The following is a 26,534-nucleotide window of genomic DNA, read 5'->3' on the forward strand; positions in this document are numbered from 1 at the left end:
AGATCAGTCACAGTAGAGACATTACTAAAGAAATACAGCCAGATCAGTCACAGTAGAGAGAGAGACATTACTAAAGAAATACAGCCAGATCAGTCACAGTAGAGACATTACTAAAGAAATACAGCCAGATCAGTCACAGTAGAGAGGAGAGAAAGACATTACTAAAGAAATACAGCCAGATCAGTCACAGTAGAGACATTACTAAAGAAATACAGCCAGATCAGTCACAGTAGAGAGAGAGACATTACTAAAGAAATACAGCCAGATCAGTCACAGTAGAGTGAGAGACATTACTAAAGAAATACAGCCAGATCAGTCACAGTAGAGACATTACTAAAGAAATACAGCCAGATCAGTCACAGTAGAGAGGAGAGACATTACTAAAGAAATACAGCCAGATCAGTCACAGTAGAGAGGAGAGACATTACTAAAGAAATACAGCCAGATCAGTCACAGTAGAGAGGAGAGAGAGACATTACTAAAGAAATACAGCCAGATCAGTCACAGTAGAGACATTACTAAAGAAATACAGCCAGATCAGTCACAGTAGAGAGGAGAGAGAGACATTACTAAAGAAATACAGCCAGATCAGTCACAGTAGAGAGGAGAGAGAGACATTACTAAAGAAATACAGCCAGATCAGTCACAGTAGAGAGGAGAGAAAGACATTACTAAAGAAATACAGCCAGATCAGTCACAGTAGAGACATTACTAAAGAAATACAGCCAGATCAGTCACAGTAGAGAGGAGAGAAAGACATTACTAAAGAAATACAGCCAGATCAGTCACAGTAGAGAGGAGAGAAAGACATTACTAAAGAAATACAGCCAGATCAGTCACAGTAGAGAGGAGAGAAAGACATTACTAAAGAAATACAGCCAGATCAGTCACAGTAGAGACATTACTAAAGAAATACAGCCAGATCAGTCACAGTAGAGAGGAGAGACATTACTAAAGAAATACAGCCAGATCAGTCACAGTAGAGAGGAGAGACATTACTAAAGAAATACAGCCAGATCAGTCACAGTAGAGAGGAGAGAGAGACATTACTAAAGAAATACAGCCAGATCAGTCACAGTAGAGACATTACTAAAGAAATACAGCCAGATCAGTCACAGTAGAGAGGAGAGAGAGACATTACTAAAGAAATACAGCCAGATCAGTCACAGTAGAGAGGAGAGACATTACTAAAGAAATACAGCCAGATCAGTCACAGTAGAGAGGAGAGAGAGACATTACTAAAGAAATACAGCCAGATCAGTCACAGTAGAGACATTACTAAAGAAATACAGCCAGATCAGTCACAGTAGAGAGGAGAGAGAGACATTACTAAAGAAATACAGCCAGATCAGTCACAGTAGAGAGGAGAGAGAGACATTACTAAAGAAATACAGCCAGATCAGTCACAGTAGAGAGGAGAGAAAGACATTACTAAAGAAATACAGCCAGATCAGTCACAGTAGAGACATTACTAAAGAAATACAGCCAGATCAGTCACAGTAGAGAGGAGAGAAAGACATTACTAAAGAAATACAGCCAGATCAGTCACAGTAGAGAGGAGAGAAAGACATTACTAAAGAAATACAGCCAGATCAGTCACAGTAGAGAGGAGAGAGAGACATTACTAAAGAAATACAGGCAGATCAGTCACAGTTGAGACATTACTAAAGAAATACAGCCAGATCAGTCACAGTAGAGAGGAGAGAAAGACATTACTAAAGAAATACAGCCAGATCAGTCACAGTAGAGACATTACTAAAGAAATACAGCCAGATCAGTCACAGTAGAGACATTACTAAAGAAATACAGCCAGATCAGTCACAGTAGAGAGAGAGACATTACTAAAGAAATACAGCCAGATCAGTCACAGTAGAGAGGAGAGAGAGACATTACTAAAGAAATACAGCCAGATCAGTCACAGTAGAGACATTACTAAAGAAATACAGCCAGATCAGTCACAGTAGAGAGGAGAGAAAGACATTACTAAAGAAATACAGCCAGATCAGTCACAGTAGAGAGAGAGACATTACTAAAGAAATACAGCCAGATCAGTCACAGTAGAGACATTACTAAAGAAATACAGCCAGATCAGTCACAGTAGAGAGGAGAGAAAGACATTACTAAAGAAATACAGCCAGATCAGTCACAGTAGAGAGGAGAGAGAGACATTACTAAAGAAATACAGCCAGATCAGTCACAGTAGAGACATTACTAAAGAAATACAGCCAGATCAGTCACAGTAGAGAGGAGAGAAAGACATTACTAAAGAAATACAGCCAGATCAGTCACAGTAGAGACATTACTAAAGAAATACAGCCAGATCAGTCACAGTAGAGAGGAGAGAAAGACATTACTAAAGAAATACAGCCAGATCAGTCACAGTAGAGAGGAGAGAAAGACATTACTAAAGAAATACAGCCAGATCAGTCACAGTAGAGAGGAGAGAGAGACATTACTAAAGAAATACAGGCAGATCAGTCACAGTTGAGACATTACTAAAGAAATACAGCCAGATCAGTCACAGTAGAGAGGAGAGAAAGACATTACTAAAGAAATACAGCCAGATCAGTCACAGTAGAGACATTACTAAAGAAATACAGCCAGATCAGTCACAGTAGAGACATTACTAAAGAAATACAGCCAGATCCGTCACAGTAGAGAGAGAGACATTACTAAAGAAATACAGCCAGATCAGTCACAGTAGAGAGGAGAGAGAGACATTACTAAAGAAATACAGCCAGATCAGTCACAGTAGAGACATTACTAAAGAAATACAGCCAGATCAGTCACAGTAGAGAGGAGAGAAAGACATTACTAAAGAAATACAGCCAGATCAGTCACAGTAGAGAGAGAGACATTACTAAAGAAATACAGCCAGATCAGTCACAGTAGAGACATTACTAAAGAAATACAGCCAGATCAGTCACAGTAGAGAGGAGAGAAAGACATTACTAAAGAAATACAGCCAGATCAGTCACAGTAGAGAGGAGAGAGAGACATTACTAAAGAAATACAGCCAGATCAGTCACAGTAGAGACATTACTAAAGAAATACAGCCAGATCAGTCACAGTAGAGAGGAGAGAAAGACATTACTAAAGAAATACAGCCAGATCAGTCACAGTAGAGACATTACTAAAGAAATACAGCCAGATCAGTCACAGTAGAGAGAGAGACATTACTAAAGAAATACAGCCAGATCAGTCACAGTAGAGACATTACTAAAGAAATACAGCCAGATCAGTCACAGTAGAGAGGAGAGAAAGACATTACTAAAGAAATACAGCCAGATCAGTCACAGTAGAGAGGAGAGAAAGACATTACTAAAGAAATACAGCCAGATCAGTCACAGTAGAGACATTACTAAAGAAATACAGCCAGATCAGTCACAGTAGAGAGGAGAGAAAGACATTACTAAAGAAATACAGCCAGATCAGTCACAGTAGAGACATTACTAAAGAAATACAGCCAGATCAGTCACAGTAGAGAGAGAGACATTACTAAAGAAATACAGCCAGATCAGTCACAGTAGAGTGAGAGACATTACTAAAGAAATACAGCCAGATCAGTCACAGTAGAGAGGAGAGACATTACTAAAGAAATACAGCCAGATCAGTCACAGTAGAGAGGAGAGAGAGACATTACTAAAGAAATACAGCCAGATCAGTCACAGTAGAGACATTACTAAAGAAATACAGCCAGATCAGTCACAGTAGAGAGGAGAGAGAGACATTACTAAAGAAATACAGCCAGATCAGTCACAGTAGAGAGGAGAGAGAGACATTACTAAAGAAATACAGCCAGATCAGTCACAGTAGAGAGGAGAGAAAGACATTACTAAAGAAATACAGCCAGATCAGTCACAGTAGAGACATTACTAAAGAAATACAGCCAGATCAGTCACAGTAGAGAGGAGAGAAAGACATTACTAAAGAAATACAGCCAGATCAGTCACAGTAGAGAGGAGAGAAAGACATTACTAAAGAAATACAGCCAGATCAGTCACAGTAGAGACATTACTAAAGAAATACAGCCAGATCAGTCACAGTAGAGAGGAGAGACATTACTAAAGAAATACAGCCAGATCAGTCACAGTAGAGAGGAGAGACATTACTAAAGAAATACAGCCAGATCAGTCACAGTAGAGAGGAGAGAGAGACATTACTAAAGAAATACAGCCAGATCAGTCACAGTAGAGACATTACTAAAGAAATACAGCCAGATCAGTCACAGTAGAGAGGAGAGAGAGACATTACTAAAGAAATACAGCCAGATCAGTCACAGTAGAGAGGAGAGACATTACTAAAGAAATACAGCCAGATCAGTCACAGTAGAGAGGAGAGAGAGACATTACTAAAGAAATACAGCCAGATCAGTCACAGTAGAGACATTACTAAAGAAATACAGCCAGATCAGTCACAGTAGAGAGGAGAGAGAGACATTACTAAAGAAATACAGCCAGATCAGTCACAGTAGAGAGGAGAGAAAGACATTACTAAAGAAATACAGCCAGATCAGTCACAGTAGAGACATTACTAAAGAAATACAGCCAGATCAGTCACAGTAGAGAGGAGAGAAAGACATTACTAAAGAAATACAGCCAGATCAGTCACAGTAGAGAGGAGAGAAAGACATTACTAAAGAAATACAGCCAGATCAGTCACAGTAGAGAGGAGAGAAAGACATTACTAAAGAAATACAGCCAGATCAGTCACAGTAGAGACATTACTAAAGAAATACAGCCAGATCAGTCACAGTAGAGAGAAAAAAAGAGGTAGCCACACACTCAGTCACAGATGCAGAACACAGAGACCATTCAGCTAAGCCCTTGGTTTCCAGAGAGGGCTGCCCTGCCAGTCTAATGGCAGTGAGAGTACTAACCCATCGCCTCAATTGAAAATAACATAAATATCTGGAAATAATTTCGTTTATTTTTGTGTTTTTTGTTGCATTTAAAATAAAACAATGCGTGTTTGCTCTGGGGGTTGATCACTTCAATCTTGTGGCGGGGACCAGTACCAGGACCAATACCGGGACCAGTACCAATACCAGGACCAATACCAATACCGGGACCAATACCGGGACCAGGACCAGTACCAGGACCAATACCAGGACCAGTACCGGGACCAGTACCAGGACCAATACCGGGACCAGTACCAGGACCAATACCGGGACCAGTACCAGGACCAATACCGGGACCAGTACCAGGACCAATACCGGGACCAGTACCAGGACCAGTACCGGGACCAGTACCGGGACCAATACCGGGACCAGTACCAGGACCAATACCGGGACCAGTACCAGGACCAATACCGGGACCAGTACCAGGACCAATACCGGGACCAGTACCAGGACCAATACCGGGACCAATACCGGGACCAGTACCAGGACCAATACCGGGACCAATACCGGGACCAATATACCGGGACCAATACCGGGACCAGTACCAGGACCAGTACCGGGACCAGTACCAGGACCAATACCGGGACCAGTACCGGGACCAGTATACCGGGACCAATACCGGGACCAGTATACCGGGACCAATACCGGGACCAGTACCAGGACCAATACCGGGACCAGTACCAGGACCAGGACCAGTACCAATACCGGGACCAGTACCAGGACCAGTATACCGGGACCAATACCGGGACCAGGACCAGTACCAATACCGGGACCAGTACCAGTATACCGGGACCAATACCGGGACCAATATACCGGGACCAGTACCAGGACCAGTACCAGGACCAATACCGGGACCAATACCGGGACCAGTACCGGGACCAGTATACCGGGACCAATACCGGGACCAGTACCGGGACCAGTACCGGGACCAGTACCGGGACCAGTACCGGGACCAATACCGGGACCAGTACCAGGACCAATACCAGTACCAGGACCAATACCGGGACCAATACCGGGACCAGGACCAATACCAGGACCAGTATACCGGGACCAATACCGGGACCAGTACCGGGACCAGTATACCGGGACCAATACCGGGACCAGTACCAGGACCAGTATACCGGGACCAATACCGGGACCAATATACCGGGACCAATACCGGGACCAGTACCGGGACCAATACCGGGACCAATATACCGGGACCAATACCGGGACCAGTACCAGGACCAATACCGGGACCAGTACCAGGACTGGGACCAGTACCGGGACCAATATCGGGACCAGTATACCGGGACCAATACCGGGACCAGTACCAGGACCAGTATACCGGGACCAATACCGGGACCAGTACCAGGACCAATACCGGGACCAATACCGGGACCAGTATACCGGGACCAATATCGGGACCAGTACCGGGACCAATATCGGGACCAGTACCAGGACCAGTACCGGGACCAGTACCAGGACCAGTACTGGGACCAGTACCAGGACCAGTACTGGGACCAGTACCGGGACCAATACCGGGACCAGTACTGGGACCAGTACCGGGACCAATATCGGGACCAGTATACCGGGACCAATACCGGGACCAATACTGGGACCAGTACCGGGACCAATACTGGGACCAGTACCGGGACCAATATCGGGACCAATACCGGGACCAGTACCGGGACCAATATCGGGACCAGTATACCGGGACCAATACCGGGACCAGTACCAGGACCAATACCGGGACCAATACCGGGACCAGTATACCGGGACCAATATCGGGACCAGTACCGGGACCAATATCGGGACCAGTACCAGGACCAGTACCGGGACCAGTACCAGGACCAGTACCAGGACCAGTACTGGGACCAGTACCAGGACCAGTACTGGGACCAGTACCGGGACCAATACCGGGACCAGTACTGGGACCAGTACCGGGACCAATATCGGGACCAGTATACCGGGACCAATACCGGGACCAATACTGGGACCAGTACCGGGACCAATACTGGGACCAGTACCGGGACCAATATCGGGACCAATACCGGGACCAGTACCGGGACCAATACCGGGACCAGTACCGGGACCAATACCGGGACCAGTACCAGGACCAGTACTGGGACCAGTACCGGGACCAATATCGGGACCAGTATACCGGGACCAATACCGGGACCAGTACTGGGACCAGTACCGGGACCAATATCGGGACCAGTATACCGGGACCAATACCGGGACCAATACTGGGACCAGTACCGGGACCAATATCGGGACCAGTACCGGGACCAATATCGGGACCAATACCGGGACCAGTACTGGGACCAGTACCGGGACCAATATCGGGACCAATACCGGGACCAGTACTGGGACCAGTACCGGGACCAATATCGGGACCAGTATACCGGGACCAATACCGGGACCAATACTGGGACCAGTACCGGGACCAATATCGGGACCAATACCGGGACCAGTACCGGGACCAGTACCGGGACCAGTACGAATGGAAATGTATGTACTCACTACTGTTAGTAGCTCTGGTTTAGAACATCTGCTAAATGACTAAAAACTGTCAAATGTGGTCTTGACTCTCAGAGTTGCAGAATTGGGATGAAAAGTCAATATTTTTGGCTTATAGATAGCTAGCTATATAATATGGCTGTTTGGATTCAAATCATTTATTGTTTCATCTGTCGGGAAGAATTACAACACGAGAGAAGAAGAAGGGCAGAAGAGGCTCCGGGATTGTTCTGAACCACTGCTTCTCAGCAGCCATGGATTTACCCAGGTGGGTGCTACATGTTGGACCATGGAGGAGCGGTACCTACGGAGGAGCGGTACCTACGGAGGAGCGGTACCTACGGAGGAGCGGAACCTACCTACGGAGGAGCGGTACCTACGGAGGAGCGGAACCTACCTACGGAGGAGCGGTACCTACGGAGGAGCGGAACCTACCTACGGAGGAGCGGTACCTACGGAGGAGCGGAACCTACCTACGGAGGAGCGGTACCTACGGAGGAGCGGTACCTACGGAGGAGCGGTACCTACGGAGGAGCGGTACCTACGGAGGAGCGGTACCTACCTACGGAGGAGCGGTACGTATGGAGGAACTGACTGTTGGAGAAACAGGTGAGATGTACTGATGAAGCGCTCCGGGCCTGTTCGGCAGACGTTTAGGCTTGTACACCGGGGGAAATAGCAACGGGATGGCTTTTCAATAGCATTTAAATTATTTATTTGAAGTTTTTCAATAAATTGTTATATTTGTAGCTACTTTTAAAGTAAATACCTGCACTTAACTTGTGCAATACGTTAGGAGATAAAGCAGAGCCAGTTCTTCACTTCACCTGTCACATTATCTTACACACAACAAAAATACTAAAATACAAACGCAACATGTAGAGAGTTGGTCAATTTTGAGGGAGCAGTGCAATTGGTACGCTGACTGCAGGAATGTCTCCTCGAGCTGTTGCCAGATAATTTAATGTACGTTTCTCTACCATAAGCCGCCACCAAAGTCGTTTTAGAGAATTTGGCATAGTCGCTTGTAGAACTCACCAAAATGACATTCTGTAGCTCCTTTTATTTATTTTTTTCACCTTTATTTAACCAGGTAGGCAAGTTGAGAACAAGTTCTCATTTATAATTGCGACCTGGCCAAGATAAATCAAAGCAGTTCGACAACATACAAAAACACAGAGTTACACATGGAATAAAACAACATACAATCAATGATGCAGTAGAAAAAATAAATAAACAAGTCTATATACAATGTGAGCAAATGATGTGAGATAAGGGAGGTAAAGGCAAAAAAGGCCATGGTGGCAAAGTAAATACAATATAGCAAGTAAAACACTGGAATGGTAGATTTATAATTTGAAGAAAGTTCAAAGTTAAAATATAAATAATATGGTGCAAAGGAGCAAAATAATAAATAAAATAAATACAGTAGGGGAAGAGGTAGTAGTTTGGGCTAAATTATAGATGGGCTATGTACAGGTGCAGTGATCTGTGAGCTGCTCTGACAGCTGGTGCTTAAAGCTAGTGAGGGAGATAAGTGTTTCCAGTTTCAGAGATTTTTGTAGTTCGTTCCAGTCATTGGCAGCAGAGAACTGGAAGGAGAGACGACCAAAGGAGGAGTTGGCTTTAGGGGTGACCAGAGAGATATACCTGCTGATATACCTCCTAACTATATATGTGGAACTTTATGAGCTGAACTGCTTGTCTTTGCAATAAGTTATTTTTGTTTACGCACATTATCGTATTTAGTTAGCCTCCATCGAAACTTGTGCTAATTTCATTAGCATTCGGGTAATAGACTACTTTTGACCAGAGCTCTATGGGCCTAATTAAAAGTAGTGCACTAGATGGGGGAGTGGGTTGCATTTGGGGACACAGGCAGAGATTGCCAGTGGGAGTGCAGTACTAACCCAGAGCCTCCATGCCAGGGGGTTTGCCCAGGACGGGCCGCAGCCCAGGAGTGGTGGAGGTGCCTGGGGTGGGGGCGTCGCTACGAGGGGTGGGGGTGGTCGACTTCAGGCCTGGCATTGATGACTTGTCATTCTGCACAAGAGGAGAGAGAGAGAGAGAGGGACAGAGAGGGGAAGACAGAGGGAGAGGGATAGATAAGAGAAATGGAGAGATAGAGATTAACAACTGCTCTTCAGTGGCTTTAGCCATAACTGTCTGTTTCCCTGTCCTGTCTGTTTCCAGTAGATGACTGAACATCAGCCAGAGAGATACTATGATAATACTGTAGCTAGGCTCCTGTCTTCTAGTTGCTGTAGAATCAATCTGCCTATCTGTCTCTAACAGCTCACTGGATTTAACTAACCCAACATTTTATAGTTATATATTTCTGCCCTGTAAACAGATTAATATACGAGTTCTTAGGGTCCTGGTGAAAAGTAGTGTCCTAAATAGGGGAGTTTAGTGCAAAGCAGTGAGGGAGGGATAGCAGGTTTAATCTCTATTGTAACTAATAGGGTTTTTAATAAATAGCCGTTTCTAAACTCTGGAAGGACTACGGTGGTTGTCACAACTACATTTTATCACTGAATCATCCCGTCCTATCCCTTTCCAGTTTCATAGCTCTCTCGTCTCTCTCACACACACACACACACACACACACACACACACACACACACAGTCACACAGTCACACACACATAGTCACACACACAGTCACACAGTCACACACACATAGTCACACACACAGTCACACACACAGTCACACAGTCCCACACACAGTCACACAGTCCCACACACAGTCACACAGTCCCACACACAGTCACACACACAGTCACAGTCCCACACAGTCCCACACACAGTCCCACACACAGTCACAGTCCCACACACAGTCCCACACACAGTCCCACAGTCCCACACACAGTCCCACACAGTCACACACACAGTCACAGTCCCACACAGTCCCACAGTCCCACACACAGTCCCACAGTCCCACACACAGTCCCACACACAGTCCCACACACAGTCCCACACACAGTCCCACACACAGTCCCACACACAGTCCCACACACAGTCCCACACACAGTCACACACACAGTCACAGTCACAGTCCCACACACAGTCACACACACAGTCACAGTCCCACACACAGTCAGAGGACTTTTATGTTTACATGGTGTTCCTTGTTCTTGGAGGAGGGCGTGCTGCTGGACGACGCTACAGAGGCGGGGCTGGTGGGCGTGTCCTTCTGGGGGCGGGGCTTACCGATGCTGTTCCCCTCGGGCGAGTGAGCGGGGCTAGCCCGAGGGGTAGCGGGGTCCTGGAGTAAACAAACAAATAATAAACAATCACTCTGACGACACGCCTAAGTAACTATGGTTGACAAACCACGCCCAATAACATCCAGCAACTACACCCCTTATTGTACTAAGTCACTGAGACGTGCCGGGATACAGTACAGTTGAAGTCGGAAGTTTACAAATAACTTTCGCCAAATACATTTCAACTCAGTTTTTCACAATTCCTGACATTTAATCCCAGTAAAAACTCCCTGTCTTAGGTCATTTAGGATCACCACTTTATTTTAAGAATGTGAAATGTCAGAATAATAGTAGAGAGAATGATTTATTTCAGCTTTTATTTATTTCATCACATTCCCACTGGGTCAGAAGTTTACATACACTCAATTAGTATTTGGTAGCATTGCCTTTAAATTGTTGAACTTGGGTCAAACGTTTCGGGTAGCCTTCCACGAGCTTCCCACAATAAGTTGGGTGAATTTTGGCCCATTCCTCCTGACAGAGCTGATGTAACTGAGTCAGGTTTGTAGGCCTCCTTGCTAGCACACGCCTTTTCAGTTCTGCCCACACATTTTCTATAGGGTTGAGGTCAGGGCTTTGTGATGGCCACTCCAATACCTTGACTTTGTTGTCCTTAAGCCATTTTGTCACAACTTTGGAAGTATGCTTGGGGTCATTGTCCATTTGGGAGACCCATTTGCAACCAAGCTTTAACTTCCTGACTGATGTCTTGAGATGTTGCTTCAATATATCTACATCATTTTCCTGCCTCATGATGCCATGTATTTTGTGAAGTGCACCAGTCCCTCCTGCAACAAAGCACCCCCACAACATGATGCTGCCACCCCCGTGCTTCACGGTTGGGATGGTGTTCTTTGGGTTGCAAGCCTCCCCCTTTTTCCTCCAAACATAACAATGCTCATTATAGCCAAACAGTTCTATTTTTGTTTCATCAGACCAGATGACGTTTCTCCAAAAAGTACAATCTTTGTCCCCATGTGCAGTTGCAAACCGTAGTCTGGCTTTTTTATGGAGGTTTTGGAGCAGTGGCTTCTTCCTTGCTGAGGTTATGTTGATATAGGACTCGTTTTACTGGGGATATAGATACTTTTGTGCCCGTTTCCTCCAGCATCTTCACAAGGTCCTTTGCTGTTGTTCTGGGATTGATTTGCACTTTCGCACCAAAGTACGTTCATCTCTAGGAGACAGAACGCATCTCCTTCCTGAGCGGTATGACGGCTGCGTGGTCCCATGGTGTTTATACTTGCGTACTATTGTTTGTACAGATGAACGTGGTGCCTTCAGGTATTTGGAAATTGCTCCCAAGGATGAACCAGACTTCTGGAGGTCTACAATCTTGTTGCTATTAGTATAGACTACTGAGTATTACACCTGTATTAATACACCTGTATGTTGCTATTAGTATAGACTACTGAGTATTACACCTGTATTAATACACCTGTATGTTGCTATTAGTATAGACTACTGAGTATTACACCTGTATTAATACACCTGTATGTTGCTATTAGTATAGACTACTGAGTATTACACCTGTATTAATACACCTGTATGTTGCTATTAGTATAGACTACTGAGTATTACACCTGTATTAATACACCTGTATGTTGCTATTAGTATAGACTACTGAGTATTACACCTGTATTAATACACCTGTATGTTGCTATTAGTATAGACTACTGAGAATTACACCTGTATTAATACACCTGTATGTTGCTATTAGTATAGACTACTGAGTATTACACCTGTATTAATACACCTGTATGTTGCTATTAGTATAGACTACTGAGTATTACACCTGTATTAATACACCTGTATGTTGCTATTAGTATAGACTACTGAGAATTACACCTGTATTAATACACCTGTATGTTGCTATTAGTATAGACTACTGAGTATTACACCTGTATTAATACACCTGTATGTTGCTATTAGTATAGACTGAGTATTACACCTGTATTAATACACCTGTATGTTGCTATTAGTATAGACTACTGAGTATTACACCTGTATTAATACACCTGTATGTTGCTATTAGTATAGACTACTGAGTATTACACCTGTATTAATACACCTGTATGTTGCTATTAGTATAGACTGATTATTACACCTGTATTAATACACCTGTATGTTGCTATTAGTATAGACTACTGAGTATTACACCTGTATTAATACACCTGTATGTTGCTATTAGTATAGACTGAGTATTACACCTGTATTAATACACCTGTATGTTGCTATTAGTATAGACTACTGAGTATTACACCTGTATTAATACACCTGTATGTTGCTATTAGTATAGACTACTGAGTATTACACCTGTATTAATACACCTGTATGTTGCTATTAGTATAGACTACTGAGTATTACACCTGTATTAATACACCTGTATGTTGCTATTAGTATAGACACTGAGTATTACACCTGTATTAATACACCTGTATGTTGCTATTAGTATAGACTGAGTATTACACCTGTATTAATACACCTGTATGTTGCTATTAGTATAGACTACTGAGTATTACACCTGTATTAATACACCTGTATGTTGCTATTAGTATAGACTACTGAGAATTACACCTGTATTAATACACCTGTATGTTGCTTACCTCATTGGACACATCTACGACCAGGTCATCACTCTTATCCCCATCACTGTCCTATAGAGAGGAACATTGGAGAAACAGTCAAAATGACATGAAATACCTTTCTGTAAACCAGCACATCTACTGTATTCATTCCAATCAATTGTGTCTGTCAATAGCCCTGAATCCACAATCAACCCCAGCCCCTGAGCACTACTGTAGATCTGAAGATTGGATTGGTGTAAACAATGTGGGCATAGCTCCATCTTGCCCTCTGATAGGCCAGTTGGAATTGTTGCCATATTGCATACACCTATTCAGCCGTCTCAGATCTAGTGCCTTGGGGGCTAGGAGCTAAGGGTTATGGGTCGATATATGGGACTGAGGGGGAACTTGCGTATCTGCTCATATTGTCCTTCTCGTCCAATTTGCGTTTCTTAGAGTCCAGACTGTAGTCGGAGGAGCTGTGTTTCTCACTGGCTGTCCTCAAGCTGTCGGCCGGGGAGACGTTATTCTGGAAGAAATGCAGACGTATAACATCCACGTGATAATTCAGTCTTTAAAAATATGTTAATCCTATTGCGGTTCACACTTTGACAAGTTCATCTGCTTTCTATAAAATGATTAACGAGACATGAGGTTTGTACTATAATCCCTGGGTTTAACCCAGAAAGGGAAATGACTGGTCGTTTCACGCTGCTGCCACAGGGATTAGCACCACGGATAGCCTTCGCGTTAGAGCGTTGGACTAGTAACCTAAAGGTTGCAAGATCGAATCCCCAAACTGACATGGTAAAAATGTGTCGTTCTGCCCCTGAACAAGGCAGTTAACCCACTGTTCCCTGGGCGCCGAAGATGTCGATTAAAGCAGCCCACCCCTGCACCTCTCTGATTCAGAGGGGTTGGGTTAAATGCGGAAGACACATTTCAGTTGAATGCATTCAGTTGTACACCTGACTAGGTATCCACCTTTCCCTACAGCAGAGCTGATTGTAATTTCATTACAATTAAAGAAAAGACTTGGACTACATGATACAGGTCCCTCTATATTATTATCTGGTCCCTCTATATTATTATCTGGTCCCTCTATATTATTATCTGGTCCCTCTATATTATTATCTGGTCCCTCTATATTATTATCTCGTCCCTCTATATTATTATCTGGTCCCTCTATATTATTATCTGGTCCATCTATATTATTATCTGGTCCCTCTATATTATTATCTGAATCATCTATATTATTATCTGGTCCATCTATATTATTATCTGAATCATCTATATTATTATCTGAATCATCTATATTATTATCTGAATCATCTATATTATTATCTGGTCCCTCTATATTATTATCTGGTCCCTCTATATTATTATCTGGTCCCTCTATATTATTATCTGGTCCCTCTATATTATTATCTGGTCCCTCTATATTATTATCTGGTCCATCTATATTATTATCTGGTCCCTCTATATTATTATCTGGTCCCTCTATATTATTATCTGGTCCCTCTATATTATTATCTGGTCCCTCTATATTATTATCTGGTCCCTCTATATTATTATCTGGTCCCTCTATATTATTATCTGGTCCCTCTATATTATTATCTGAATCATCTATATTATTATCTGAATCATCTATATTATTATCTGGTCCCTCTATATTATTATCTGAATCATCTATATTATTATCTGGTCCCTCTATATTATTATCTGGTCCCTCTATATTATTATCTGGTCCCTCTATATTATTATCTGGTCCCTCTATATTATTATCTGGTCCCTCTATATTATTATCTGAATCATCTATATTATTATCTGAATCATCTATATTATTATCTGGTCCCTCTATATTATTATCTGAATCATCTATATTATTATCTGGTCCCTCTATATTATTATCTGGTCCCTCTATATTATTATCTGGTCCCTCTATATTATTATCTGGTCCCTCTATATTATTATCTGGTCCCTCTATATTATTATCTGGTCCATCTATATTATTATCTGGTCCCTCTATATTATTATCTGGTCCCTCTATATTATTATCTGGTCCATCTATATTATTATCTGGTCCCTCTATATTATTATCTGGTCCATCTATATTATTATCTGAATCATCTATATTATTATCTGGTCCCTCTATATTATTATCTGGTCCCTCTATATTATTATCTGGTCCCTCTATATTATTATCTGGTCCCTCTATATTATTATCTGGTCCCTCTATATTATTATCTGGTCCCTCTATATTATTATCTGGTCCCTCTATATTATTATCTGGTCCCTCTATATTATTATCTGGTCCCTCTATATTATTATCTGGTCCCTCTATATTATTATCTGGTCCCTCTATATTATTATCTCGTCCCTCTATATTATTATCTGGTCCCTCTATATTATTATCTCGTCCCTCTATATTATTATCTCGTCCCTCTATATTATTATCTGGTCCCTCTATATTATTATCTGGTCCCTCTATATTATTATCTGGTCCCTTTATATTATTATCTGGTCCCTCTATATTATTATCTCGTCCCTCTATATTATTATCTCGTCCCTCTATATTATTATCTGGTCCCTCTATATTATTATCTGGTCCCTCTATATTATTATCTCGTCCCTCTATATTATTATCTGGTCCCTCTATATTATTATCTGGTCCCTCTATATTATTATCTGGTCCCTCTATATTATTATCTGGTCCATCTATATTATTATCTGGTCCCTCTATATTATTATCTGGTCCCTCTATATTATTATCTGGTTCCCTCTATATTATTATCTGGTCCCTCTATATTATTATCTGGTCCATCTATATTATTATCTGGTCCCTCTATATTATTATCTGAATCATCTATATTATTATCTGGTCCCTCTATATTATTATCTGAATCATCTATATTATTATCTGGTCCCTCTATATTATTATCTGGTCCCTCTATATTATTATCTGGTCCATCTATATTATTATCTGGTCCCTCTATATTATTATCTGGTCCATCTATATTATTATCTGGTCCCTCTATATTATTATCTGGTCCCTCTATATTATTATCTGGTCCCTCTATATTATTATCTGGTCCCTCTATATTATTATCTGGTCCCTCTATATTATTATCTGGTCCCTCTATATTATTATCTGGTCCCTCTATATTATTATCTGGTCCATCTATATTATTATCTGGTCCCTCTATATTATTATCTGGTCCCTCTATATTATTATCTGGTCCCTCTATATTATTATCTGGTCCCTCTATATTATTATCTGGTCCCTCTATATTATTATCTGGTCCCTCTATATTATTATCTGAATCATCTATATTATTATCTGAATCATCTATATTATTATCTGGTCCCTCTATATTATTATCTGAATCATCTATATTATTATCTGGTCCCTCTATATTATTATCTGGTCCCTCTATATTATTATCTGGTCCCTCTATATTATTATCTGGTCCCTCTATATTATTATCTGGTCCCTCTATATTATTATCTGGTCCCTCTATATTATTATCTGAATCATCTATATTATTATCTGAATCATCTATATTATTATCTGGTCCCTCTATATTATTATCTGAATCATCTATATTATTATCTGGTCCCTCTATATTATTATCTGGTCCCTCTATATTATTATCTGGTCCCTCTATATTATTATCTGGTCCCTCTATATTATTATCTGGTCCCTCTATATTATTATCTGGTCCCTCTATATTATTATCTGGTCCCTCTATATTATTATCTGGTCCCTCTATATTATTATCTGGTCCATCTATATTATTATCTGGTCCCTCTATATTATTATCTGGTCATCTATATTATTATCTGAATCATCTATATTATTATCTGGTCCCTCTATATTATTATCTGGTCCCTCTATATTATTATCTGGTCCCTCTATATTATTATCTGGTCCCTCTATATTATTATCTGGTCCCTCTATATTATTATCTGGTCCCTCTATATTATTATCTGGTCCCTCTATATTATTATCTGAATCATCTATATTATTATCTGGTCCCTCTATATTATTATCTGGTCCCTCTATATTATTATCTGGTCCCTCTATATTATTATCTGGTCCCTCTATATTATTATCTGGTCCCTCTATATTATTATCTGGTCCCTCTATATTATTATCTGGTCCCTCTATATTATTATCTGGTCCCTCTATATTATTATCTGGTCCCTCTATATTATTATCTGGTCCCTCTATATTATTATCTGGTCCCTCTATATTATTATCTCGTCCCTCTATATTATTATCTGGTCCCTCTATATTATTATCTCGTCCCTCTATATTATTATCTGGTCCCTCTATATTATTATCTGGTCCCTCTATATTATTATCTGGTCCCTCTATATTATTATCTGGTCCCTTTATATTATTATCTGGTCCCTCTATATTATTATCTCGTCCCTCTATATTATTATCTGGTCCCTCTATATTATTATCTGGTCCCTCTATATTATTATCTGGTCCCTCTATATTATTATCTCGTCCCTCTATATTATTATCTGGTCCCTCTATATTATTATCTGGTCCCTCTATATTATTATCTGGTCCCTCTATATTATTATCTGGTCCATCTATATTATTATCTGGTCCCTCTATATTATTATCTGGTCCCTCTATATTATTATTTGGTTCCCTCTATATTATTATCTGGTCCCTCTATATTATTATCTGGTCCATCTATATTATTATCTGGTCCCTCTATATTATTATCTGAATCATCTATATTATTATCTGGTCCCTCTATATTATTATCTGAATCATCTATATTATTATCTGGTCCCTCTATATTATTATCTGGTCCCTCTATATTATTATCTGGTCCATCTATATTATTATCTGGTCCCTCTATATTATTATCTGGTCCATCTATATTATTATCTGGTCCCTCTATATTATTATCTGGTCCCTCTATATTATTATCTGGTCCCTCTATATTATTATCTGGTCCCTCTATATTATTATCTGGTCCCTCTATATTATTATCTGGTCCCTCTATATTATTATCTGGTCCCTCTATATTATTATCTGGTCCCTCTATATTATTATCCGAATCATCTATATTATTATCTGGTCCCTCTATATTATTATCTGGTCCCTCTATATTATTATCTGGTCCCTCTATATTATTATCTGAATCATCTATATTATTATCTGGTCCCTCTATATTATTATCTGAATCATCTATATTATTATCTGGTCCCTCTATATTATTATCTGGTCCCTCTATATTATTATCTTAGAGAGAAAGTAGTGTACTATGTTGTCAACTCTTCCCCTGGTCCTTAGAGAGAAAGTAGTGTACTATGTTGTTAACTCTTCCCCTGGTCCTTAGAGAGAAAGTAGTGTACTATGTTGTCAACTCTTCCCCTGGTCCTTAGAGAGAAAGTAGTGTACTATGTTGTCAACTCTTCCCCTGGTCCTTAGAGAGAAAGTAGTGTACTATGTTGTTAACTCTTCCCCTGGTCCTTAGAGAGAAAGTAGTGTACTATGTTGTCAACTCTTCCCCTGGTCCTTAGAGAGAAAGTAGTGTACTATGTTGTCAACTCTTCCCCTGGTCCTTAGAGAGAAAGTAGTGTACTATGTTGTCAACTCTTCCCCTGGTCCTTAGAGAGAAAGTAGTGTACTATGTTGTTAACTCTTCCCCTGGTCCTTAGAGAGAAAGTAGTGTACTATGTTGTCAACCCTTCCCCTGGTCCTTAGAGAGAAAGTAGTGTACTATGTTGTCAACTCTTCCCCTGGTCCTTAGAGAGAAAGTAGTGTACTATGTTGTCAACTCTTCCCCTGGTCCTTAGAGAGAAAGTAGTGTACTATGTTGTTAACTCTTCCCCTGGTCCTTAGAGAGAAAGTAGTGTACTATGTTGTTAACTCTTCCCCTGGTCCTTAGAGAGAAAGTAGTGTACTATGTTGTTAACTCTTCCCCTGGTCCTTAGAGAGAAAGTAGTGTACTATGTTGTCAACCCTTCCCCTGGTCCTTAGAGAGAAAGTAGTGTACTATGTTGTCAACTCTTCCCCTGGTCCTTAGAGAGAAAGTAGTGTACTATGTTGTCAACTCTTCCCCTGGTCCTTAGAGAGAAAGTAGTGTACTATGTTGTTAACTCTTCCCCTGGTCCTTAGAGAGAAAGTAGTGTACTATGTTGTCAACTCTTCCCCTGGTCCTTAGAGAGAAAGTAGTGTACTATATTGTCAACTCTTCCCCTGGTCCTTAGAGAGAAAGTAGTGTACTATGTTGTCAACTCTTCCCCTGGTCCTTAGAGAGAAAGTAGTGTACTATGTTGTCAACTCTTCCCCTGGTCCTTAGAGAGAAAGTAGTGTACTATGTTGTCAACTCTTCCCCTGGTCCTTAGAGAGAAAGTAGTGTACTATGTTGTCAACTCTTCCCCTGGTCCTTAGAGAGAAAGTAGTGTACTATGTTGTCAACTCTTCCCCTGGTCCTTAGAGAGAAAGTAGTGTACTATGTTGTTAACTCTTCCCCTGGTCCTTAGAGAGAAAGTAGTGTACTATGTTGTCAACTCTTCCCCTGGTCCTTAGAGAGAAAGTAGTGTACTATGTTGTCAACTCTTCCCCTGGTCCTTAGAGAGAAAGTAGTGTACTATGTTGTCAACTCTTCCCCTGGTCCTTAGAGAGAAAGTAGTGTACTATGTTGTCAACTCTTCCCCTGGTCCTTAGAGAGAAAGTAGTGTACTATGTTGTTAACTCTTCCCCTGGTCCTTAGAGAGAAAGTAGTGTACTATGTTGTCAACTCTTCCCCTGGTCCTTAGAGAGAAAGTAGTGTACTATGTTGTTAACTCTTCCCCTGGTCCTTAGAGAGAAAGTAGTGTACTATGTTGTCAACTCTTCCCCTGGTCCTTAGAGAGAAAGTAGTGTACTATGTTGTCAACTCTTCCCCTGGTCCTTAGAGAGAAAGTAGTGTACTATGTTGTTAACTCTTCCCCTGGTCCTTAGAGAGAAAGTAGTGTACTATGTTGTCAACTCTTCCCCTGGTCCTTAGAGAGAAAGTAGTGTACTATGTTGTCAACTCTTCCCCTGGTCCTTAGAGAGAAAGTAGTGTACTATGTTGTCAACTCTTCCCCTGGTCCTTAGAGAGAAAGTAGTGTACTATGTTGTCAACTCTTCCCCTGGTCCTTAGAGAGAAAGTAGTGTACTATGTTGTCAACTCTTCCCCTGGTCCTTAGAGAGAAAGTAGTGTACTATGTTGTTAACTCTTCCCCTGGTCCTTAGAGAGAAAGTAGTGTACTATGTTGTCAACTCTTCCCCTGGTCCTTAGAGAGAAAGTAGTGTACTATGTTGTCAACTCTTCCCCTGGTCCTTAGAGAGAAAGTAGTGTACTATGTTGTCAACTCTTCCCCTGGTCCTTAGAGAGAAAGTAGTGTACTATGTTGTCAACTCTTCCCCTGGTCCTTAGAGAGAAAGTAGTGTAGATTTCCCCCCCATATTTATGTTTTATACAGCGCATTACGAAAAGTATTCAGACCCCTTCCCTTTTTCCACATTTTGTTACGTTACAGCCTTATTCTAAAATTGATCAAATAATTTTTTGCCCTCATCAATCCACACACACTACCCCATAATGACGTCGAAGGAATTGAGTGTAGAGCTCCGAGACAGGATTGTGTGGAGGCACAGATCTGGGGAAGGGTACCAAAACATTTATGCAGCATTGAAGGTCCCCAAGAACACAGTGGCCTCTATCATTCTTAAATGGAAGAAGTTTGGAACCATCAAGACTCTTCCTACAGCTGACCACCCAGTCAAACTGAGCAATCGAGGGAGAAGGGCCTTGGTCAGGGAGGTGACCAAGAACCCAATGGTCACTCTGACAGAGCTCCAGAGTTCCTCTGTGGAGATGGGAGAACCATCCAGAAGGGCAAATATCTCTGCAGCACTCCACCAATTAGGCCTTTATGGTAGAGTGGTCATCCCCAAGACCCGAGGCTGTAATCGCTGCCAAAAGTCTGAATACGTATGTAAATGTGATATTTCAGTTTTTTATTTAATAAATTTGCTCAAATTTATATATATATTTTTTTGCTTTGTCATTATGGGGTATTGTGTGCAGACTGACGAGATTTTTTTTTTTAAAGTAATCCATTTTAGAATAACGTAACAAAATGTGGAAAAAGTGAAGGGGTCTGAATACTTTCCGAATGCACTGTATTTCTGCTTAAAAACTGTACAACGTTCTTTCCTTCGCCTTTTTAATATTCCTTCCCAGGGCCCGAGACTTGGTTTGTCCGGCCACGCACTGCCTAAATCATAGTAAAAACCCTTTGAATGATACTTTTTATCTCACTCGAGTTGTATTATTATCATTATGAGGGGGTCCCTGATTCATTTGTTATCACAAAAAGGGATCCGCGGAACCAAAAAGTTTGAGAACCCCTTGGTCTAATCTGACCATCCTCTTTTAGTTAACTTCTTCTATACTAGACTGCCGTGCCGTCTCTGACTTTGTCCGTGTTTTAGATCTCATGAAGCTAGAAAAAAGACACATTAGAAAAAAATATATACAACAATCTGTATCTTTTGATCTCTTAGAATAAAGACAAGAAGGAATGTAAGAGTATCAGGCTGGCTGTGTTTAACAGGCAAATAAAATGGCAGTAAATCTGATCCGTTCTGTAGGACCGGACAGCGGCTTGGTTCTTCCTTTTCTACAGTGAGATGTCGTAATAGCCTTTGTGGAAGCCTGGAGAAGAAGAACCATCTAAACTAACTAACTAACTAACTAACTAACTCACTCACTCACTCACTCACTCACTCACTCACTCACTCACTCACTCACTCACTCACTCACTCACTCACTCACTCACTCACTCACTCACTCACTCACTCACTCACTCACTCACTCACTCACTCACTCACTCACTCACTCACTCACTCACTCACTCACTCACTCACTCACTCACTCACTCATCAGAGAAAGGGCCTCTGATCATGTCCCTCTGTAGTAGTTTGTCGTGTAGTGTTGTTGGGGGGACGGGGACAAGAGGTAGGGAGGGAGGGAGGGAGGGACGAGAGGGAGGGAGGGAGGAAAGCTTCTGAAAACAAGCTGCCTTTAAGTCCAGGCCCGTTCAAGGCCCGTTCTGTTGGCTAGGACAAGCTGATGTCATGGTAGTGTTTGGAACTGGACCTACACACTAGGCTTTTAATCCATCTGAGGCATCTGGTTCTGTGCTGGGATTGGAACCGAATGTAATAGAACCAGAATGACAATCTATAACAAATCGTTAATAATTCACAAAACAATAATACTATAGGGACCATCCCCCCGGCCAGCACGGCCTGCATAGCAGCACGGCCTGCATAGCAGCACGGCCTGCATATAGCAGCACGGCCTGCATATAGCAGCACGGCCTGCATAGCAGCACGGCCTGCATATAGCAGCACGGCCTGCATAGCAGCACGGCCTGCATATAGCAGCACGGCCTGCATAGCAGCACGGCCTGCATATAGCAGCACGGCCTGCATAGCAGCACGGCCTGCATATAGCAGCACGGCCTGCATAGCAGCACGGCCTGCATATAGCAGCACGGCCTGCATATAGCAGCACGGCCTGCATATAGCAGCACGGCCTGCATAGCAGCACCAGCACGGCCTGCATATAGCAGCACGGCCTGCATATAGCAGCACGGCCTGCATATAGCAGCACGGCCTGCATAGCAGCACCAGCACGGCCTGCATATCAGCACGGCCTGCATAGCAGCACCAGCACGGCCTGCATAGCAGCACGGCCTGCATATAGCAGCACGGCCTGCATATAGCAGCACGGCCTGCATATAGCAGCACGGCCTGCATAGCAGCACCAGCACGGCCTGCATATCAGCACGGCCTGCATAGCAGCACCAGCACGGCCTGCATAGCAGCACCAGCACGGCCTGCATAGCAGCACCAGCACGGCCTGCATAGCAGCACCAGCACGGCCTGCATATCAGCACCAGCACGGCCTGCATAGCAGCACCAGCACGGCCTGCATAGCAGCACCAGCACGGCCTGCATATCAGCACGGCCTGCATAGTAGCACGGCCTGCATAGCAGCACGGCCTGCATAGTAGCTGCGTAGAGTAAACAGCTCGAGTTGAACACAATTGAATAACATTCCGGGTTAAAGTTTCAGATTGGCACAATTTCCTGCGTTACAACACCTGCATCGCTATACTGAGCGTGTGGACGTTTCTAAAAGCACGTTACTTGGGTGTTTTTGGAGCTTTGGTTCATGTTTTATTCGAGCTGCAGAACACTGGATGAGGGGAAGTCTACCACTTTAAGGAATGATGTTGTAATTTTACTAAACAAAATACAGAAGCAACATGGAACAATTTCAACAATTTTACTGAGTTACAGTTCATATAAGGAAATCAGTCCAATTGAAATAAAATCATTAGGCTCTAATCTATGGATTTTATGACTGGGCAGGGGCGCAGCCGTGGGTGGACCTGAGAGGGCATAGCCCCACCCACTGGGGAGCCAGGCCCAACCAATCAGAATTAGTTTTTTTTTGCCCACAAAAGGGCTTTATTACAGACAGAAATACTCCTCAGTTTCATCAGCTGTCCAGGGTGGCTGGTCTCAGACGATCCCTCAGGTGAAGAAGCCGGATGTGGAGGTCCTGGGTTGGCGTGGTTACACGTGGTCTGCGGTTGTGAGGTCGGGTTTGCACAACCAAAATATTTCTACACAAACTGTAAGAGAAACAGCCTCAGGGAAGCTCTTCGGCGTGCTCGTCGTCCTCACCAGGGTCTTGACCTGACTGCAGTTTGGTGTCGTAACCGACTTCAGTGGGTAAATGATCACCTTCGATGGCCACTGGCACGCTGGAGAAGTGTGCTCTTCACAGATGAATCCTGGTTTCTACTGTACCGGATAGATGGCAGACGGCGCGTTCCAGCCAATACAGAACCATCGTAGGGATGGTGCCTGGTTTCTTTGGCATTCAGGCGTGGATGAATCCCGGTTTCTACTGTACCGGATAGATGGCATTGCTTAATGCAGTGTTTCCCAGGTGCACCTTGTATATGGTGTATTGTGGGTGAGCGGTTTGCTGATGTCAACGTTGTGAACAGAGTGCACCATGGTGACGGTGGGGTTATGGTATGGGCCCCATGGTGGAGGTGGGGTTATGGTATGGGCCCCATGGTGGAGGTGGGGTTATGGTATGGGCCCCATGGTGGAGGTGGGGTTATGGTATGGGCCCCATGGTGGAGGTGGGGTTATGGTATGGGGCAGGCATAAGCTACGGACAACGAACACAAATGCATTTTATCGATTGCAATTTGAATAGATAGAGATACCGTGATGAGATCCTGAGGCCCGTTGTCGTGCCGTTCATCTGCCGCCATCACCTCATGTTTCAGCATGATAACGAACGGCCCCATGTCGCGAGGATCTGTACACAGTTCCTGGAAGGTGAAAATGTCCCAGTTCTTCCATGGCCTGCATACTTACCAGACATGTCACCCATTGAGCATGTTTGGGATGCTCTGGATCGATGTGTACGACAGCGTATTCCAGTTCCCACCAATATCCAGAAACTTCCATTGAAGAGGAGTTGAGAAACATTCCTCAGGCCACAATCAACAGCCTGATCAACTATGTGAAGGAGATGTGTAGCGCTGCATGAGTCAAATGGTGGTCACATCAGATACCGACTGGTTTTCTGATCCACGCCCCCTACCTTTTTCTTTAAAGGTATCTGTGACCAACAGATGCATATCTGTATTCCCAGTCATGTGAAATTGACTTGATTTCCTTAAATGAACTGTAACTCAATAAAATCTTAGAAATTGTTTCATGTTGTGTTTATATTTTTGTTCAGTGTAGATTCAAGGAAAATAGTAAATACTACACACACACATTATCTTATAGTACATGCAGAGAAAAAAACCCCAAAGAGATTGAATTTGGCAAAACTCACCGTGCTCTCTGCTTATAGGAATTGGCCACGGCAGGAGAGATGGCAATCAGTGACGACCAGCCATGAAAAGAAAAAAACAAGTCAGTTAGCATATCAAAACAAGATTTGACTGCAGGGCAAAACTCTTTATCAGAATTGCTGTTCTAGCCAGTCACAGCCTGAGAATGTACCAGCTCATTACCCAGAGAGAATGTAGGAGAATTCAGAAAGGCTGTGCTTTCTCTTAACGAGCTGGCCTAAAGGGGGTAGGGGATGGGCATTTCAAATGATTCCACTATTCAAATAATATCACGACATTTCTTCGGATAACCCGGTTAGTCGAAATACGTGTTTTACTTCAATGGAGACTTGCTCGCATGACCAGAGAGAGTGCCGGTGTGTTGCCTTCGGGATGGGGGAGGGGGGCGAGAGAGGCGCAGGGGCCGGTGTGCTGCCCTAGGGATGCGGGAGTGGGGCGAGAGAGGGGCAGGGGCCGGTGTGCTGCCCTAGGGGTGCGGGAGGGGGGCGAGAGAGGGGCAGGGGCCGGTGTGTTGCCTTCGGGATGCGGGAGGGGGGCGAGAGAGGCGCAGGGGCCGGTGTGCTGCCCTAGGGGGTGCGGGAGGGGGCGAGAGAGGGGCAGGGGCCGGTGTGCTGCCCTAGGGGTGCGGGAGGGGGCGAGAGAGGGGCAGGGGCCGGTGTGCTGCCCTAGGGGTGCGGGAGGGGGCGAGAGGGGCAGGGGCCGGTGTGCTGCCCTAGGGATGCGGGAGTGGGGCGAGAGAGGGGCAGGGGCCGGTGTGCTGCCCTAGGGGGGCGAGAGAGGGTCAGGGGCCGGTGTGCTGCCCTAGGGGGTGCGGGAGGGGGCGAGAGAGGGGCAGGGGCCGGTGTGCTGCCCTAGGGGTGCGGGAGGGGGCGAGAGAGGGCAGGGCCCGGTGTGCTGCCCTAGGGGTGCGAGAGATGGGCAGGGGGCGGTGTGCTGCCCTAGGGGGTGCGGGAGGGGGCGAGAGAGGGGCAGGGGCCGGTGTGCTGCCCTAGGGGTGCGGGAAGGGGGCGAGAGAGGCGCAGGGGCCGGTGTGCTGCCCTAGGGGTGCGGGAGGGGGGCGAGAGAGGCGCAGGGGCCGGTGTGCTGCCCTAGGGATGCGGGAGTGGGGCGAGAGAGGGGCAGGGGCCGGTGTGCTGCCCTAGGGGTGCGGGAGGGGGCGAGAGAGGGGCAGGGGCCGGTGTGTTGCCTTCGGGATGCGGGAGGGGGCGAGAGAGGCGCAGGGGCCGGTGTGCTGCCCTAGGGGTGCGGGAGGGGCGAGAGAGGGGCAGGGGCCGGTGTGCTGCCCTAGGGGTGCGGGAGGGGGCGAGAGAGGGGCAGGGGCCGGTGTGCT

The 26,534-nt window shown here is 43.8% G+C and overlaps 1 protein-coding gene across 5 annotated transcripts in view; it reads right to left on the reverse strand.

Annotated features, from left to right (window-relative positions):
* LOC106584812 (transducin-like enhancer protein 3-B) overlaps nt 1-26,534 on the reverse strand; it is a 128,291-nt gene that overhangs the window by 28,812 nt on the left and 72,945 nt on the right. For 3 of the 5 annotated variants that reach the window (XM_045706449.1, XM_045706447.1, XM_045706446.1), the window contains exons 9-13: nt 25,186-25,196; nt 13,650-13,766; nt 13,277-13,327; nt 10,523-10,669; nt 9,313-9,445 (exon numbers count right to left, since the gene is read on the reverse strand). In XM_045706449.1, the coding sequence (XP_045562405.1) occupies nt 9,313-9,445; nt 10,523-10,669; nt 13,277-13,327; nt 13,650-13,766; nt 25,186-25,196 (459 nt within the window). The remainder of the gene's footprint in view (nt 1-9,312; nt 9,446-10,522; nt 10,670-13,276; nt 13,328-13,649; nt 13,767-25,185; nt 25,197-26,534) is intronic. The other 2 variants (XM_045706450.1, XM_045706448.1) reach the window with 1 other exon arrangement.

The sequence above is a fragment of the Salmo salar genome, chromosome ssa23, assembly GCF_905237065.1.
Source record: "Salmo salar chromosome ssa23, Ssal_v3.1, whole genome shotgun sequence".
NCBI classification, from domain to species: Eukaryota; Metazoa; Chordata; class Actinopteri; order Salmoniformes; family Salmonidae; genus Salmo; species Salmo salar.